Genomic DNA, 20,123 nt, shown 5'->3' on the forward strand with positions numbered 1-20,123 from the left:
TTCCGCTGAGAAGTATGAGAGACTCCCACAATCTAGACAAGACTGGACCAATGCTTTGTAGAGCTGCAGCAGAGCAGAGCAGAGCAGAGCAGAGCGATCTGCAACCCAGCTGGTATCGCCGAGACATCAAAGAGCATTGAGGTGAGAGTAACATTTCTGCTTTAGTTGACAAAGATAGTGAAACCACGTCAACCAGGCATCAATGACCAATTCCAAGAGATAATAAGAGTCCACCACACTGACGGGCTGGCCATCAAGGTTCAGATCTGGATAGGGATGTACTGTAGGGTGACAACAGAAAAGCATAATGCAAGTTTTTGCAGTGGCCGCAGTACTACCTCACAGAGAGTGACGTGCATTAAAATCCTTAAGGAGAAGGAAGGAAGGAAGGAGCTGTCGAAGGAGAGCAAGAAAAGCAGGAAAAGTAGCAGGATGGTCTGGGGAGAGTTAAGGATTGCGTATTGTTACTGCTAAGTGTAAATGGATCTGAACAGCCACGGCTTCCAATGCAGTTTGAAGAGGAACCCAGAAACTAGCAATGTCTGTGTGGACCAATGTACAGACACCACTGGAGGTTCACAAAGGCCTGATCCGGTTCCGGCAGAAGGCTTGGAAACCACAAAGAGTTGGCAAATGAGTCTCCATGAAATGATATTCCTGCAATACAACATAAGCTATAGATCACCAAGGAAGATGTAATTCTGGAAGGTGACAATAGTAACTGCTATAGTTCCGTTGGAATAGAGCAGTACAAGAGTCTGGACAGATACTGAACGGGCCAGAATCGATCACCTTGCTGCACCAGTGTCTGTCACTGGTAAGGACAAAGTGATGTCCATGAACATATGATTAGACCCTGATTGAGAGGGAAGGGGTGACATCCCCTCTTACAGGGAGCTCCAGCCCTGGTGGGAGATAGAGATGAGGGTTTTCCGGCTGAGGCGAAAGAGTGGTTCTTTGAAGGGAGGGAACGGAAACGGCCAGGAAGGAGGAAAAGGAAGGGGAACCGGAAGGAGGTAAAAAGGAAGGAAGAGGAGGAAAGGACGCAACAGAAGTGAAGGTAGTCGTGAAAGATGCTAGGTGGAGACAGTCAAATTTCCATCATGCATCTGAGCAGGATAGATAGTTGAGTGTTTTGCATTTCTGAATCATCCTTTCCTTTTCATAGATTGGGCAATCTGGCAAGCAAGACACAAGAAACAGTGCATGGGAGGTGAACTTCATGTCGCAATACTAAACCGTAAGTTTGATTTTTTATGGAAGGATATCCCGCTCAAGAGGATGAAAGTGCTGGTATCAACACAACTGTCCTTAGGACCTCTCTAGACTCGCTGGATGAAATGAACACTGCACTGTGCCAGATTAGTCCTGAATTCCGTATCAGGTTGAAGAATGAGGTTCCTGTGGAAAATAGTGCTCTGAGTAATATTTAAGGATTGGTGAGGAATAACACTCACCACGATGTCTCCTAAGTGCTCACAAGCACAAAGGAAAATAAACTGACTGGCAGAAGAGTTTTCAATTGGTACGGAAAACAAGAGCTCATCTTACTAAGGGAATCAACTTCACCAAACTTCAATGTTTTCTACAAAAGGGAAGTGGAAGGCCAAAGAAGCAAAAGTAGGTGCAGAGAGAGAACTGATTGTATCTGCAGTGACAGACACAGAAGAAAGGCCAGAAGTGTGGATTTTAGCATGCTTCATGTACCATCCACTCTGATCAGGGGCTTACCCCGTGGGCACCACCCAGCAGCAGCAAGGGCCGCCTGGCACAGTGGTAGTTGCTGAAAGTTCTGATGCCCCAAAAAGATGGGAAATCACTCCTATGCATACATGGGGTGGTGACAGCTAAGTTACCAGAAGTGTTATCACTGCATTGACATGGGGCTCAGCCCGATGGGTACACAACAGCCTCACCACATGGACTTGCTACTGTCCTGATGACCTAGCAGGCAGGATGGAGGGTGGGGGGAAGAGGGATGGAGGCTACAGCAGGGAAGGAAAAGGGGAAGGAGGGGAGGAGAGGAACCCACATCACAGATGCAAGGAATGGAGTTCTTCCCCAAATGGCTCACACTAAGGAAACAATTAAGTAAGGGAAGTCAAACCCCAAAGGAGATCAGGAAAAGCTGGGAAAAAAGAGGAGAGGAAATGTAAGAGAAAACTATAAAGGAATAGCAGAACCAAGGGAACAGCAAGGTCATTGTAAAGGAAAACACCGAGGGATAAAGAGGGGGGAGGGGTGGCAGGAGGCGGAGGAGCTAGTATGGGAAAGAGTGAATAGGGGATGGGATGCAGACCGAGAGCCCTTGTGCCCCACACACATACCCACAAAAGAGCTGAGGCCCCATAGCGGTTTTTGTTTTTGGAGTAATCTTACTAGTATGTGTACAAAATGGAACTTAATGGTACTACTGTAACTTTGAAAGATTATAACAATAAATGATTTATCCCTCAATGGCTTTTACCTCAAGAATTTCTGTTGATATTTAACAATTTTTTTTTATGTTTTGCCAGTGCAAATTACTGATAACGCCAAAGATTCACCATCCATTTCTGGTGGTGGACTCTGCAATGGAGGGTGAACATTTGGCAATCCCACCATTCATGATGGTGAAATGTCAGAGAATTTGTTAAACGTCAGCTGAAGATCATGAGACAAGTGTTAGCCAAAGATCCCAAAGCAAAAGCCAACAAACTATGTCAACCAGGCTCAACAATTTTATATTACAACAAATTTCATGTCACAAAGAGGCAAAGAATGAAAAAAGAAATGTCACTCACAGATTTGGGTTCAGAATATGAGTTGTGACGCTGCGTTCCACATCAATAATTTTCACTTTGATTTCGACATGTGGGATGAACAAATGCCTGTGGAGAGCCTTGAAACTGACTGGTGGGCTGTGAACAACATTAAAAGGCAAGCCCTTTGCACCTGTAAAGTCAAAGAAGTAAATTCAGTTAAAATATTTATAGAGAAAATTGATCACCAAGCAGCAGCAGGTGGGAAGATGTAGAAATACATAAAACTTTTATCATCTGTAATGTAGGACTCCCTTTTCTGGCAGAAGTGAGGAAAGGCTAGGTGGAAAAGAAACTGGTAATGATTATGATTATAAAACAGTTCATCCTGGACCTTAGGTAAAAATAAATGTATCAGAGAAACTATGAGGGAAGTTGTTCTTGATCCAGCACCTTTCCTACATTCTTAAGCTATCCCTGTTTTCTTTCTTTCTTTCTCCCACTTCATCTTTCCTGCCAGGAGTTCTACATTTCAAAATACAAGTAGCAATTTTACACCAATCTACCTGTTTCCATCTGCTACAGCTTTGTGAACATTTCTCTGTCCATAGTACAAAATGTTAATTGTAAAACTATCACAGAAAATACAGTCTACATATGCTAATTTATATGAAAAATCATGAAGAATGACAGTCAATGCCAGAAATAATAGACAGAATCCCAGTTTAATGTTTAAACAACTTCAGAGTTCATTTTTCCGAGTCAAAAAAGGAGAAGTCAGAAGGCAGAGAAACAAGATAAAGTAGCAACAGAATGTAACTGATGGGAAAGTTATGGAGATTGATGTAATTACTTGTGTGCCTTTAAAATTTTAATAACTGCTACAATGGAAAATTGTTTAGGATAAAGGCAAAGTTGATATCTGAACTATATACAGATTTACAAATGTAGAATAACGACACTTCTTACACCTATTACGAATAAGAAACTCTTCAAATGTCTGAACACAAGGTCTTCTTGTGACACACATATATTTCATACCTGTAGTTCCACTTTCATTTTTACTTTAAGTGGGGGAGGGGGGCATGGTCGGTCAGTTGGTTGGTTGATTGGTTGGTTGGTTGGTTTGGATTGAAAGGAACTGCAGGGTCATCAGTCCCTACATCAGTTAAGTGGCATATCCTTGGTGGGCGTCAAAGGGTGGAAGCAAAAGGCAAATCCTGGAAAGCTTAAGTGTAACTAATGCAATAAAAAATAGAGATAAAAGCTCAGGAAAAAGGCAGCACAGACAAGCCATTTAAAGATCAGTCAAGGTAAGGCATTAAAAACAAGAAATGAAGGACAATAAAGAGAATAAAAAGGTGGAAATGGTAGAGACCAGGCTGGGCCACGGAGCATAGGCCGACAAGAGACTTAAGGGGGGGGGGGGGGGCGGTACCCCATCAATCCCTCAGGTGGTCAATAACTCCAAAAAGCTCTGCCTAACAGGGATGAACAGAAACCACCTTCACATGCTATACACATCAGATCAGCCACTTTGGCGTCATCTGCTAGCACCAATGGGAATGTGTCAGGAAGATCAAGATGCCGTCTCAAAGCACCCAAATTAGGGTAGTCTACGAATATGTGGGCCACTGCCAGGCAGGCTCCACATCAGCAGTGAGAGGGTCCTTACATCGGACAATGTGGGCATGGGTCAGCTAAGAGTGGCAAATGCGGCGCCAACAGAGGACAGTGGATTCCCTGCGAGAAGCTCACAGGGAAGACTGCCACATGGTCATGGTCTCCTTAACTGTCTTTTGTTTGGGAGACCAGGGCAGACCATTCTGAGTTTCAGACTTCCAGCAATCTATGGAAAATAAATGCTCAAAGATCTGGAGCACCATCCAGCTTTATGGGGGTCAGACAAGATCCCGGATAGCCCTAACCAATGGGTGAGGTGAGCAGCAGTGGTCTATAACCTGAAGTCTGCTAAAGGAGTCATTACAGATTAGAATACTATTGCCAGTGCAAGAATGAATATGGCAGAGGGCTAGTTTGATAGTCATCAGTTCAGCAGTGAAGGCAGTGCAGCCGTCTAGTGGAGAGTGTGCACGCACGTGCACACACAAAGCCTGTTCAGCCTGACTGTTGAGACATCGGACAATACCACTCTGAATCCAGATATGTCTTAAGGATAGTTGAGAGCAGGCAGTGAAAAATCATGGCGTCAACACAATCTTTTGGACCAAAGGAGACATCATGGCAAAACCGAGGTTGGGGCACAAGCCATGGGGGCAAATGTGATGTCTCCTTGACTAGATGTGATAGTGGAGGAAGTTACAATTACAAACAGAGATACTGGAGGCGTGCAGCAATTGTAAACCCAGTTCTGGGTTGCTGTTGTGAGAGGTGGAGCTCCCTTCCTGGGAAAAGGACACAATATCTGGGATGTCCAGGGAAGCTACGAATGCATACAGTGTAGTTCAGCAGCCATTGTTGGCGTCTGATAGGTAATGAAGGGACTCAATTAGTAGGCTGTTCACAGGACTAATTCGGAAAGCTCCTCTTGCAATGATGTGGGGTCCCGTATCCGCAATGCCGAGTGTGATGCTGAACCATATGCAAGACTCCCATAATCAAGATGGGAGAGAATTAGGGCTTTGTAGCGCTGCAGAAAGGTTGGGACAGCTGCACCCCAGCTAGTGTTGCTGAGGCATTGCCAGCACTTTTGCATAAGTTGGCGAAAGTGGGAAAGCCACAACAGCCAGGAATTAAAGACCATCCCAAAAAGTGGTGCATCTCAATTACAAAAAGTAATTGATCATGTAGGTAAAGCTCTGGGTGATGGTGACGTAGGTGCATAATGTAAGTCTTGGCACCTGAAAACCGAAAGCCATGGGCGAGAGCCCATGACTGCGCCTTTTGTGTCGCGCCCTGCAGGCTAAGCTCAACAACACCCGTACTACAGGAGCAATAAGAAAAGCAAAAATCGTTGGCATATATGCAAGGCGATACCACAGACCCCACAGCTGCCACTAGGCCACTGATGGCCACCAAAAAGAGAGGGACACTTGTTACAGAGCCCTGCAGATCCCGTTTTCTTGGATATGGGAGGTACTGAGTGAAGCACCCACTTGAACCTGGAACATATGATGCGACAGGAAGTTCTTGACAGAAATTGGGAGTGGACCATGGTGAACCCACTAATGTAATGTAGTAAGGATGCGGTGATGTCATTTTGTGTTGTACACCTTCTATAGGTCGAAAACGACAGCGATGACATGCTGACAACATGCAAAGGCTCTCCAGATGGTGGACTCCAGGTGAACCAAATTATTGGTAGTGGAGCGGCCTTTGCAAAAACTGCCCTGAGATGCAGCAAAAGGCCCCAAGACTCAATCAGGCAACACAGCCACTTGCTCACCATGGATTTGAGCAACTTACAGATAATGTTGGTAAGGCTGACAGGGCAATAACTGTCCATCTCCAGTGTGTTCTTATCCAGTTTCAGTACCGGAACTATTGTGCTTTCTCGCTACCAAGATGAGAACTCACCCTCATTCCAGATTTGATTAAAGAGGGCAAGTATGTGACAACGACAATCCACTGAGAGGTGTTTCACAGCATTTGGTTGTGGATGCAGTCTGGTCCTGGGGCCATAGCAGGGCAGTGGGCTTGGGCATTGGAGAGTTCCCAGTCACTGAACGGAGCATCATGCGGCTCCACCTGGCGTGTACTAAAAGATAATTGTATTTGCTCCACCCCTATTTAACGAACTGAAAGGTGGGGTGGTAGTTGTCAGAAGTAGATGAGCAAGTATCATGTTCAGCAAAATGTTCAGTGATAGTGTCTGGATCAGCATAAATGCCATCATCTAAGGAAGTGCTTGGTAACCTGTAGGGGACTGGAAGCTATAGAGGTGTCTATCTTTGCCCGTATCTGTGATGGAGAGGTAAGTGATCACAGGTCATCATAGACTCTCCAGTGGATAGATGGCAGAAGACCAGAGCTGCACAAGAGCGATCAATGGCCGAGTAAGTTCAATGTGCCACAAGTGTGGGGGCACCAGAGTTCAAGGGGGCAAAGATCGAGCCGTGCCAGTCAAGTTTTGGTGTCTTTACCATGATCAGTCATCACTGTACAACCACACAAACAGTTATTGGCGTTAAAGGCACCGAAGACTAGGAAAGGTGGGGGGAGATGAGATGGTAATGCAGAAAGAACTTCCTGAGAAACACCATCGGGTGGGAGATAAACATTACAGATGGTGGAATCCTGGTGTGTCCTTACCCGCATAGCTGCAAGCCTCCAAAGGCTTATCAAGAGACACAACAAGATCACTGGACATAGAGTTCAGCACATACATACAAACTCCACTTGATGCTCTGTCACAGTCTATGCGATATAATTCTTAAAATAACCTCGGTGGCCATGAAGGATAGGGGTTTGAGATGCTGGAAAACACATTTCTTGAATGGCAATACAGAACATGTGGTAAGTGCTTAAAAGCTGCCATAGCCCAGCCAAGAGAGGGAAAAATCCGTTACAATTCCTCTGGAGTATGAGATTCTCCAAATATTGTGGGGGTATGAAATGATGGCGAGGGGGGGGGGGGGGGGGGGGAGGAGGGAGGAGCAGGTTATGACCCAGGGTTGTGCCATAGATTTAGATGGCAGGGGATCTACTGACATAGGTTCTGGGGCACACTGCATAGGGAGATGATCTGGTGTCTTGGGGACCACCAGTATCTCCACCTGGGGCACAGGAGATGTATATGCAGAGTGGGGCCAGCGGAATTTCCTTCATCTTAGAGGACTTCTTTTTGTCCTCCTTGTTGTCAGAAGGTGAGGACTGGGAAGGAGTCCCTGAACTGATTGCAGAGACAGTGGAAGAACAAGAAGTCTGATGGACAGCACTTTGTGGTTCTTTCAGCCACCAGCTAGTGTCTGGATGTGCACCAGCAGGAATCGTCGAAGGAAGAGTTTAGCTAGGGAAGCCAGAGGATTAGGGGCCTCTGGCTGCGGAATGGGGACTGGTGTCCCTGGCACTTGGGGAGCCGATGCTCCCGAAGTGGGTGTGGTGGAAGCACCAGAAGGGCTCCCGACTGCCTGAGGGGGTGGTATCAGTGTGTGGCTCTGATGGTCCACTGTAAGGGGCATAGCAGAGGAAGGCACTGTCAACAGAGAAGGGTGACATTGCAGCTGTAGCGTAAGATTGTGACATTTGTATGGGATTAAGACCTTCACGCTTTTTTCTGGCCTTTTGATATGTGAGCCTGTCCAAGGTCTCATACTCCTGAATTTTCTTCTCACACTTAAAAACAGAGCAATCTGGAGATCAGAGAGAGTGGAGCTCATTGCAATTTACACAGACGGGGGGAGGGGCACAAGGAACATTCGTGTGCAGCAGACGTCCACAACTGCTACAGATACGGGTAGTAGTGCAACAGGAGGACATACATCTGAGCTTCATAGATCTGAAGTATGTCATAGGAGGAGGAACATAGGGTTTCACATCACACAGGTAGACCATCACCTTGACCTTATCAGGTAACATATGACCCTCGAAAGCTAAGATGAAAGCCCCGGTAACAACTCTGTTTTCCCTTGGCCTCTATGGACATGAGGGATGAAGTGCACACACCATCACTCTAAGTTGGCCACAGCTCATCATCAGATTGCAAAAGAGGATCGCAGTGAAAGATAACATTCTGGACCATATTAAGACTCCTGTGGGAAGTGACAGTCACAGAAATGTTACCCACCTTTTTGCAAGAGAGCTGAGCTGTGTGTTGCTTGTGTTTCCACCATCATGTATTTTACACCCTGTTTTTAACGTACTTCCACCTCACTACGTTAATTTCAATTATTACTGTCGCTGAGTTGCTGCTTTGCCTGACCGTGAGTGGTGCTAGCAGCGCGTATTGATATATCCCCTCTCGCAGTATCTTTGCTCGACTGCTATTACTTCCCTGTCGTCATCTGCCGTAAGCAGTTCGGATTGCGACTTCGGGTCTGCCAGTCAGTTGGAATGTGTCTGGAGCGCAGTCTGGACCTGACAGTTTGGGAGTTGCATGCGGCACCAGTGCAGTCGGGTTGGAGCAGTGAAGTCTGCGCCGACTTGGTTCGCCCGACGGTTGCCACCACACATCACTCGAGCCGGGCCACGGTCTTGGTGGATCACTGGTCGGTCATCATACCGGATGACGCGTTTTGGCTCGCTGATTGTTCATGAGTCGGCTGTGTGTGTATGTGTGTGTGTGTGTGTGTGTGTGTGTGTGTGTGTGCGCGCGCACACATCGACTCTCGATTTGTTTTTGTGCACGCTTAGTTGCTGTTGTATCGTTCAGGTCTTCGTGCAAGTGTTTGTCAGGTTGTGTGTGTAGTTGGCGTAAGTTCCAATGACAATTATTTTAAATGTTGTCAGTGTACTGGCTCTGAGAGGCTGGTCGTCTCATCGGGCGATGTATAACTGGTTCTCTGAGTGCTTCTGGGCCTCTTCAATTACCATCTTGTGGAACTTGGGTCAGTCCTTCCTGGTGCAGGGATGTCGTTTAGTCAGTGGGCATGTTGCCTCTGCATGGCTGGGTCCGAGCCAGTATTTCCGCCATTGGGTGTCTGGAAGTGAGTGGGAGATGCAGTCGCGACTGAGCAGCAGTCGCGGACGCACCAATAGTGCAGTTGTGACTGAGCAGCAGTTGCGGACAGACCAGCAGGCAGTCGGTCGGTTGCTGCGACCAGGGAAGATATCTCCACGTGGTGCAGTTGCTGAGTCCGCTACTGGTCCCTGCACAGTGTCAGAGCATGTGTGGAGATGTCCGATGGCTACGAGCTTCGTGGTTCAGCGACCAATGACGTCAAAGTTGAGTGGTGTTTTTAAGTACCCAAGCCTCGTCCATTCATGTTGTGGTTCATTTCAGTGGTTCGCTGTTGGAGAGGTTTTCCTGTGAGCAACACCGAGTGTTTGTACATATTTGATTGTGGATAATTACGTCCATAACATTTTGTGTTTGAGTTCTCATGTACTGATTGGCGGCAAGTAAGTTGTGTCGGTCGGTCCGTGGCTTTTCCCTGGTTGGGTTCCGATGGATCAAGTGCAGTTGGGCTCACCTCCTGTCTCACCTAAGTAAACAAGGGCAGAATGACCTCCCTGGAGGCTTCAGAGTGCCATTGTCTTTCCCACTGGTGTTTAATTATCTGTTTTCAGCTACTTAAATATTTAAGGCTTATGGTTATATTTTTTTTAAAAATTCTGGAAAATTAATTGTGGGCTTTCAGCCTTGCAACTTTATTCTTAAAATTATCTTTCAAGCTTAAACACCGCGGCCTTCTGCCTTTAAAAGATTACGGTAATATACTTTAAATTTGGAAACTTACTCGTGGCCTTCAGCCATTTGTACTGCACCTTGCATACGTTTGTTCTATCTACTTTGCCTTGAGGCTTTCCACCTAGTTGTGATATATGTTTTTTTAATTATTTTATTTGCTTTTTTAACTGCATTTTTATCTTGTTGATTTTTAAGATTTCTTGTTAGGAAGCCTTCAGGCGTGAAATAGTTGCATTTGGTAACGGTCTGGCTATGTGCCGCTTTGGTTTTAAATGTGTTATTAAATTACAATAAATAATTAAATTAGAAGGTGAAACTGACCCCAACCTTATTTGGTCGTTTCCACAATCCTAGTTACCTGCTCTGCCCAGCGGGTTTAGCGGGCATTTCAGGAGCAGAACCGGTGACTGGGCAGGAGACGGCGTTTTAATCAGGAGGAAACCGCTCTTCATCTTAGAGATGGTTGCAACTTCCCCATGTTTGTCTTCAACGTTTTCCACAAAAAATAAAGTCTTTGTGGCCAAAACGTTGGCCCTGTCAGTCCCCATACAGACCACGTAATGGGTGGGAGGGGGAAGGGGGGCGATTCTGCTCCTTGTCGTATAGTCTTGCATTCCTCCTATGGTGTGGTCAGGGAAGGGAATGGACTGGGAACATACTTTGTTGCCTCATGCGAGGCCTTTCCATTTCAAGAGACTGCTGGGGCTGTATGGCCACCAGCACCAACAGTGCAGTCCATGCATTGTCAGAGGGCTACCCTCTGTGCAGGAACTTGATGTTATCGTGCTGAGTTGTAGGTGTACTACAACAGAAATGAACTGTGCCAGATTGACAGGGCACAGGGGCAGAGTATACACCAGAGTGGGCACACGACACGCACTTCTGGTAGGTCAAACCCAATAATGGGGACCATATAATCATTAATGGGAGGTGTAGATAGTGCCAAGAGTGAAACTAAAAATTAAGACCAAAATCGTGAACCAAGTCCAGGCAGGGTCAGCACCAAAAGGGTCATCCGATGGAAAGTCAGAGGAGGTAAGACGTAGTCTAAATATAGGTTTGCAGTACAGAAAAAGGAAGTAGAGCTGGAAATGCTGGGGCCTTGTAGTAGCCAAGCATGCACCCTGGGGAGGGGGGATGTTTGGTGCCTGTAGAGGTCATTTCCAGACAGATTACATGAATAGAAATGATATGCAAAATGTAACTTACTGGTGGTGAGAGGAATTGGTGGGGGGAAGATCTTCCCGTAGGAATGCGTAAAGAGAAGCCTGGACAGATTTCAGACTAGTCTTTTGGCTGAAGTCTACAAGTGATATTTACAACCGTGTCCACCATTCATCTGAATCAAATTCTTCCTAATAATATAGATTTGAACCCGCCCCCCCCCCCCCACCCTCCCATCCCCCGATACCCATAAGGTAATAGAGACATAAACAGCTAAAATGTGCCACTTTCAGCATTTCAATAAGGCTCATAGATTCACTGCCAACTTATTATACAAGTGTTCGCTTAGTGATTTACCACATTCATGGCTTCCATGCATACGTGCAATTTGAAAACAAAGCAAATAGGTAACAGTACACTTGTTGACCCACTGCTTGAATATTGCTCACCGGTGTGGGATCCATACCAGATAGGGTTGATAGAAGAGATAGAGAAGATTCAATGGAGAGCAGCGCGCTTTGTTACAGGATCATTTAGTAATTGCGAAAGTGTTATGGAGATGATAGATAAACTCCACTGGAAGACTCTGCAGGAGAGACGCTCAGTAGCTCGATATGGGCTTTTGTTGAAGTTTCGAGAACATACCTTCACAGAGGAGTCAAGCAGTATATTGCTCCCTCCTACATATAACTTGTGAAGAGACCATGAGGATAAAATCAGAGAGATTAGAACCCACACAGAGGCATATCGACAACCTTTCTTTCCACGAACAATACGAGACTGGAATAGAAGGGAGAACCGATAGAGGTACTCAAAGTACCCTCCACCACACACTGTCAGGTGGCTTGTGGAGTATGGATGTAGATGTAGAAAGAATTACAACTTTTTGATTTCATTGTACAAAACAAAAATTATGTGCACAAATAAAAATGAAAGGAACATCAGTATTAATAATAAAACAAATTGAAACAATGGCACTAATTCCCCTGAAAACATGTACAAAATCCAATATGCTACCTGGTCATCTCTGTAGCGCTGTCGTACTCATTGAACTGAGTTGTTACACAGCTAGCAGCATGTCTCTGTATTCCAATGATCTTCTCCATTAATGTAACCTGGAGGAGATTCAAAATGATCAAGAACAGGCTGGATACTGGCCTTTTACAAATCTCCCTTACATTTGCACTACATATTCCAAGACCAATGTTGTCCATTTTGCTCTTGCTTCAATTTATAGATGCTTGACTTTCTAAGATTACTCCTACATATTTAACGAGTGAAAATGATTACAGCAACATATTACTTATGCTATGTCAATACTGAATAACTGCAAGGATCCTCTTTTTAATTCTTAACATTAACTTTCACTCTACTCTTAAGAGAAGTAGATCATTAGTCTAACTTGTTCTGAATTATCCTAAAATTATCTGTACATGGTACTTTGGTATACAGAATCACATTCTCAGCTGTTCCATCAAGTTTCTTTGACCATGCCAAACATTAGCCTATCTTTGTTTCTGGCGAATAATCACCATCTAGTACAGTGTGCAGAGTTATACCAATCAATAATTCCTAAGAGTTATTCATATGCCATAGCAGGGCCATTTAATTCATTTTATTTTTATTAAATGAACCTACTGGTATCACGTGTAGACTTTGTCCTGTGACATAATGGTGACATGACGTCATGTGCATGCAAACACAAAGAGTATAGAATACTAATAATATTTCTTTTGTGCCTTTAATAGTATTTGGAATGAAGGTTTTGTTGACATACTTATTTATAGTCTCACCACAGGTCTAAGTTACTTAATTCTAGAATGGTTTCCTCCTTCAGTGGGAAACTTAGTACACAACAGCAGGAACGGTAAGAGACCGTACGTCAGCAGAACTTGCTGAGAAGAAAATGTGTTTCCTGTATGTTGTACACTCTGCTTTAGACAGGTATGTGTTGAGCAAGGATGTAAGGTACGTTGGTTTTATCTAAGAATCTTTCACTGACATTTGCTTAATGATTTCGTAGCACAAGTGGCTGGCATTGTCAAAGATCCAACCTTTATTGTTGGTGGTTGAGATAGATGAGTCACAGTTTGGGAAGAGGAAGTATAGGAGGGGTAAGTCTCCAGTTGGTTTATGGGTGTGTGTGTGTGTGGGGGGGGGGGGGGGCTGTTACTTCGGAGAGTGGGTATGGAGACTGTGTTTTCAGGGTTTTTTTTTGGGGGGGGGGGGGCATACTAAGAGGGAATTGATAGGGTTAATTGAAGAGTATATTGAGGAGGGGAGTACTGCAGTTTCAGATGCTTTTTCATCATACAGAGGTTTGGGTAAGAGGGGTTATGATCATTAAATTGTAAACAATAGTTTAGAGTTTAAAAAAATACTAAACTGGGGCGTGTACTAATACAACACAGGGGTTTTGGAGGGTGGTTAAACCAGTCATAGGGAGGGAGAAGAGGTGCTCTTCTAACCTGCTATCTCATTTAGATGAGTATTGCTGGGGGAAGAGCATCCCTGGGCATTATTGTATTTTTAATGTTTTTCTGAGGGCAGTGAGTAAGATGTACAGGTTGCAGTTGTTTTTGAGTTGAAATGTGCGCTTTTCGTTTATTTTGTGGCTTTTATTTGTTGGCTTTCTTTTGGGGGGGTGGGGGGTTGGATTGGCGTTGGTAGGTTGTGGGTGGTTTGGGAGTTTTCTTTTTGTTTGTGTTATTCTTATGTGTGTGTGTGTGTGTGTGTGTGTGTGTGTGTGTGTGTGTGTGTGTGTGTGTGTGTGTGACGCGCGCATGCGAGGCGGTGATTGGAGTGACCAACCCAGTGTGTAGCGTCGAAATTTGTTGTTGGTGGTAAGTAGTAGTTTTTTTTTGGGTCTATTGTTTGTGGGTTGTGATGTTTTACATGTTTTTGAGATGTTGTGGGTTTGGTTTTATTTATCGCAATTGTGAGTGTTTGTATTTTGGTATTGTCAGCTGTGGCCAAGAGAAATGTTCAGTTCCAATTTTTGTCATTGTAGCTGTGTGTCTTTTGGTATTGTCAGCTGCGGCTGACCTATATAGGTCAAGGGAAGTGTCCGAGTCCAATTTTTGTTGTTTTAGTTATTTTGTGTTATCGATAGTTGCAGTTGAGCTATATAGGTCAACAGAAGTGTCCAGTTCCCGTGGATTTCGTGGGTGAAGCAGAATGTGGTAATTTTGTGTTTTTGTCACTTTTTTTGTCGTCATTTTGAGTGGTTTGGGATCGTAGTGAGTGTTTTTTTTTTATGTTTATATTTGGCTAGTCCCCACCCTAAAACCCCCATTTTACTGCGGTTGTCCTGTTAGTGTGATTATATTTTTGGAGGGAGATGTTATTGTCGTATTCATGTGTATTTTCATGTTTGTTGTCGTGTTTATGTAGTGACGTCATGGGCGCCATATTGGAGATGTTGAGAATGGTCATTTCCGCCACATTGCTGACATCATGGATCAAAGCAGACGGGTGGAATTGGACTCTTCTTTAACTGGGAAGTAGGTGTGAGTTTCAAGCAAATTATAAAAGGAACATGATTGGATAGGGTGAGTTACACAAAAAATATTGAAAATGGCTCTAACAGTACAAGACAGGACACAATGAACATTTAATGTGAAAAATAATATGAGGAAAAGAAAGAACTGTGGACATCATATTTCGTAAGTTAAAGTGGCAGATGGTACAGTAACTAACAGTAAAGAACAAATCATAGGCTAGAAGCATTCCAAAATTTCTTTAAATGTTTGTAGCCTTAATGAGATGAAACACAGGTAGTTGCCAGTAATCATGCAAAAAATTAAGTTCTAGAAGTAATACCAGATGACGTGGATACAAATTAAAGGTACGAATAATGGGTAGGCACCTTAAAATAATTATTTTTCAATAAAAATTATTAAAGCTGGAGGAAAATTAATACAAGGAAAATCATAAAATAAGTTTGCATTATGGCTGAAGAAGAGAGAAATATTTTTAGTAAACAACACGAAAGCAGAAATTCTACATAACTGCAGCAAACAAGATTCATTTGAACCTGCTTACTGTAGTCAAATCTTAGCCTCCCTCCACAGTTACTACTGCCCATACTTCACTGATGACTCAGGATGATGTGTCCAATGAAGCAATCTTCTCTGTTAGTCAAGTTGTGCTACAACTTTCTTTTCCCCCAAATAAAATTCGTTAGCACCTCATTAGCTATTTGATCAACACATCTAATCTCCAGCATTGTTCTGCAGCCACATTTCAAAATCCCCTTTTCTTCTGAACAGTTTTACAATCCATATTTGGTTTTTGTACAACATTACACTTAATAAAATCTGAAAAGATTTCCTAGCACTTATATCCAACAGTAATAAATATCTCATTTTTTGAAAATACTTTTCTCACTAAATTGCCAGTCCGCATTGTATAGCCTGTCAACGTCATTTGTCTTTCTCCCTAAACAACAAAAGTCACCTACTATGTAGTTTCAGATCTCATTTCTGAATTTGATTACCTAAGTGTCACTTGATTTAATTTGACTACATTCCGTTACACTAACCTGTTGTGATTACCAAAAGGTAAGAACAAAGTAACAAACTAAAGGAAGGATGAATGGCAGTAGAAGCTCCTGCTGCGTCCTATACAATCCATTATTTGGAAGATATAAAAGAGCACCCATTTCCTAAGGCTATTGTTAGTGGCACTTTTTAATTGTACTGTCTACTCACTAAAAACAATCAAATGAAACTATATGGTTCCCGAGACCTTTTTCAAGTCTACATCTATGATGTATAGGTTCAGACTGAAGTGACAAAGGAAAATTTGTACCAAGGCAGGTTCAATGCTCAGGTGCTCTTTCAGGGAGTAGGGTGGTGTGCTAGGGTAATCTGTGCACAGCCACTGTGTGAGTGTGGTAAAGTGATTAGCACATCTGCCAAGTAAGAAGGGTACCTGGGTTCAAATTCTGACCTTGGTATAAATCTTCATTCATCATTTCAGTCTGCATATAAACATCAGTAAATATAGTTGATTCCATTAATTAACTGAAGTAAGATTTTAGAAAGCATTCTGCTAGGAGATAATTAAACTCTTAAATTCTCTGCTTTTGAAATAATATTTTTACACTTTCTACGCAACTGAATACATATGTTCATTATAACCTAAATGTAAAATATGTCCATGAGGTAATTAACAGGAGTCATAGTGGTGATATGCACACAGAAAAGTGGAGATTTGTGTATAATGTCCCATTCATTGGAAGGTCATCAGAGATCACATACAGGCTTTGATTAGGGAAGGAATTCAGTTGCGTCCTTTTTCAAAGGAACCACCGTGACATTTGCCTTACACAATTTAGTGAAACCATGGAAAATCTAAATCTAGTTGGCCAGTACGAGTCCCATGTCTAACAACTGTGCCACCTTTCTTGGTACTCACAACAAAACAATATTCGAAAATATTCAGTACACGGGAGATGTAAACACTCAAATGAAAACAAACTCACCGTAACACTGTCCTGGTGCTGAAATTCCACAGCACGACAACAATGGAAGGATGGCATAGCTGCGTGTACATCTGTATGAGCTGAAGCTAAGTTACTTTGCTTTAATACTTGGTTATGCACCTGCTATGCAAGTCTGTCAGTAAAAGGTAATTTACCACTTTGAAATTCACACACAAAAATACATTGTGGAACCTGACAAACCTGTGCCAACTCATCCCTGACAAACCAAGTTCCAACATCCCCCCTTCCCCCCACTTGGGGAATTATTGACTTTCCTTGTTAAATTATTTACATTTTGCCAGGACTTTCCACTACCTATTATTGTATTAGTAATTCCCTATATACTGATGAACACCAGAATGTCACATGTTAAGTATGAAATGGAAGATATGAAAGACCAGTATCATGTAAGTACACGGATGTGCAAGCACAGTAATGTAGGTAGCTCAATGAAAAATATGAAAAACACTAAGCCTCATAATTAACCAGTCTCACTTCATAAACGAGCAATAATTTGCTGACTGAACACTTTGCAAATGTTGGGTAGCAAGGGATGAAAGGCAGAATACTCTGAGTTTATCTTTATAAGGTCGTAGGTGCCAACTGATAAGCATTACTACAACTATTATCCAGAAATTCTTACAAACAGAGCCTACAGAAACCTAGCTCAAAACTGTCACACTTTTATTAAAATTTGGGAGATAGACTGAAGGTATAGCAAACCTCAATTGTCTCTAAACTTGGCTCCTCTCGCATATGAGGTCATAGTTTTAAAAGCTGGGTTACCTGCTTGAATAAACAAATAAAAACTTAATGAAAGGAATTATGTAAATGCAGGTCAACAAATTTGCAGCAACTTACAAAATGCAAAGTTCTGTCAAAAATGTTAACACACAGTGTTATGGACCGAAACTGATGAAGGTAAGAAATAAAAAATTACTGCAGTAGATGGCCTACTTATTCTTTCAGGGATGGAAAGGGAAGGGCAGCATGTAATAGAAGAATTCTGGAATCTTATATAACATAATGTCAATGATAAAATTAGCCATGAGAGTTGCAAATACTGCACACAGATTCAACGAGGAAATGAATCAATACAAATTGCATTTCCCATGTCACCAATTAAAATGGTGAATTTGGCAACACACCTTCTAGTGTGAGTTGTGGGAAATAACACTTTTTAGAGGTCACATCACATGTGACTGGCTATCTTCCTCTCAAATGAGAGTGTATGGACCTGAAACTTAGCTCTGTCTAAGGATTTAACAAATTTATAATGCTGCGAAGGCTGGCTCTTTGCAATAAAACAGTCTTAAAAATGCCTAAAAATGAAGGAATGGGCAGATGCAGTATAGGTGAAGGTTCACCAATCAATAAGAAAACTGGCATATGCATTAGAATTTAACATAAGGCTGTAACACAGCTTACTTGCAATGACCCCCTGAAAATTCCATTTGTGGTTTCCTTGAAGAAAGGATAGACCACAGATGACGAGTGCCCATGAAATGCAGTGGTACATTTGTATATATAAATACGAAAATTAGAAAGAATGCATGATACTAGCTGCTAAATTGTAACAGACCTACTGAGTTCCATGTCCTGTCTAGAAGATACTGTGTACAGCATCTTATTGCAAGAGACTATACTGAATAATTTCTATATAACCATGGAAATGCGACGATAATTCGCGTGGGTCAGATTAGATGTACGTTTTATTCCATAAATCCATTGTGAGGAGTTCCTCAATTATGTAGAACATGTCATAAAACAAGACTCATACAATACAGTGCCATATCTCCACTCTCATCTGTCTAACATCAGTGCTGATGTATTCTGCAGCATTAAGGACCCAAAACGTAAATACTACACTGCATACCGTCCTGCAAACATAATTTAGAGACACAAGCGATGTAGGTTGTAGGATCGCAAAAATGCGAATTAAACTGCATGATGGCACAGACTAAACATACTTTTCTAATCACTTGACAAAATCAGCAAAGGCTTAGTTAATTTCACGCATTCATTTAAGACGCTTTTATTGAACACATTGTAGAAAACTGTTGGTTAAAGTTAGTACGAAACACGTTACCGTATGCGGAATTCGTTTCAGTTTTGCTGTCCATCGATGCTGGTCCATCTGCAGCATCAGCTGATGAGATGTTTTCTATTCCTATTGCTAGAAACTCATCGAAATCTGAGTCTTGTGAAGTTGGAGAGGTTGGCAGAGTTTGTTCATCTGCCATTGCTTCGTTAACATAACATGCATCTGTCATCATAAAATCTGGCGAGAGTGTGTCTTCGTTACAAATATCACTCTGTAATGCTGTATATGAGTATTAAACTACAACTGTGCACACTGTTAGCTTTTGAAACGACAGAAAAATTCTCTACTTTTAATAATTCATACAACACTATATACAGGCTTCTTGGAACAACGAAACGATGCTTTTTGTCTGTCCCACGTTACAGAATCAAACGGACCGCCAGAACACGAATATACACAATCATTAAATCAACACACTTTCAATCTTTTCACTTCACAGAACACAGTCATGTTTAGGCCTTATTGTATACGAACAGTCACTCGGAGTACATATTGCACTCAATTACCAGTTCATATTTCAAGTCACCTAAGTGATGCATTATAAAAAAGCAACGCTATTCTAAACGTAATGAAGCTCTCGTCTCTTCATTGTCATAAAGAATTTCTTGGCGTTTTATGTGAGATCATCCCTTCTTCTGATGACACAGAACAATACATTTATCTCCAAATTTTATAACGATAAACATCACTGGCTAGTGAAGCTGACACCCATCGCACTACATGCCCTCCCGCAACCGTTGCGTCGGCACTGGCGAGTGAATACTGTAGCACATATCAACAGTTGCTACAATCGATGGTCTCGAACAATCGATTGTTGTTCTTGATCGATGGCGACAGACATCGACTAAAATTAAATGTACAAAATAGGGTAGTTCCTTATTTTTTTGTTTATTTCAGAACTAAATATTTGCAGGACTGGAACGATCATTTTTCAATTTCTTGTCTATGTTTTTACCGCAGAAACTGCAACGCATATGCTGCTCAGTAAGGGGACTACCATCAGGCCATTTTGTACGCAAAAATATGTCTGCGCAAGAGTAAGCACAGACATATCGTTGCATATGGACAGGAGTTTTGTGCAGAAATTAGGTGCGTGCAAACCTGGTAGTTGAAGTTGGAGGTTTGGGCAAACTTGCTCCACTGTGGATACCAACCACATACGCGCAGACAAATCGTAGCGTGTTAATAGCAGATCGCCGCAAACCAGATAAGCGAAACGTGTTTGAGTCAGCTGTTGGCAAGCACAGAGTGTTTCTCGTCTGTAGGTCGGAGTGAATTTTAAAATGGCTCTCGAGAGTTCACTGCTGAATTTACTGA

General features: G+C 42.7%; 1 protein-coding gene across 2 annotated transcripts in view; it reads right to left on the reverse strand.

Annotated features, from left to right (window-relative positions):
- Window positions 1-19,542, reverse strand: part of LOC126473596 (phospholipase D1) — a 182,442-nt gene extending 162,900 nt beyond the window's left edge. The window contains exons 1-2 of one of the 2 annotated variants that reach the window (XM_050100743.1): window positions 18,792-19,542; window positions 2,784-2,934 (exon numbers count right to left, since the gene is read on the reverse strand). In XM_050100743.1, coding sequence (XP_049956700.1) covers window positions 2,784-2,934; window positions 18,792-18,978 — 338 coding nt within the window. In that variant the 5' untranslated portion in view covers window positions 18,979-19,542. The remainder of the gene's footprint in view (window positions 1-2,783; window positions 2,935-18,791) is intronic. The other variant, XM_050100744.1, reaches the window with a different exon arrangement.
- Window positions 19,543-20,123: the final 581 nt, after the last annotated feature.

The sequence above is a fragment of the Schistocerca serialis genome, chromosome 4, assembly GCF_023864345.2.
Source record: "Schistocerca serialis cubense isolate TAMUIC-IGC-003099 chromosome 4, iqSchSeri2.2, whole genome shotgun sequence".
Taxonomy (NCBI): Eukaryota; Metazoa; Arthropoda; class Insecta; order Orthoptera; family Acrididae; genus Schistocerca; species Schistocerca serialis.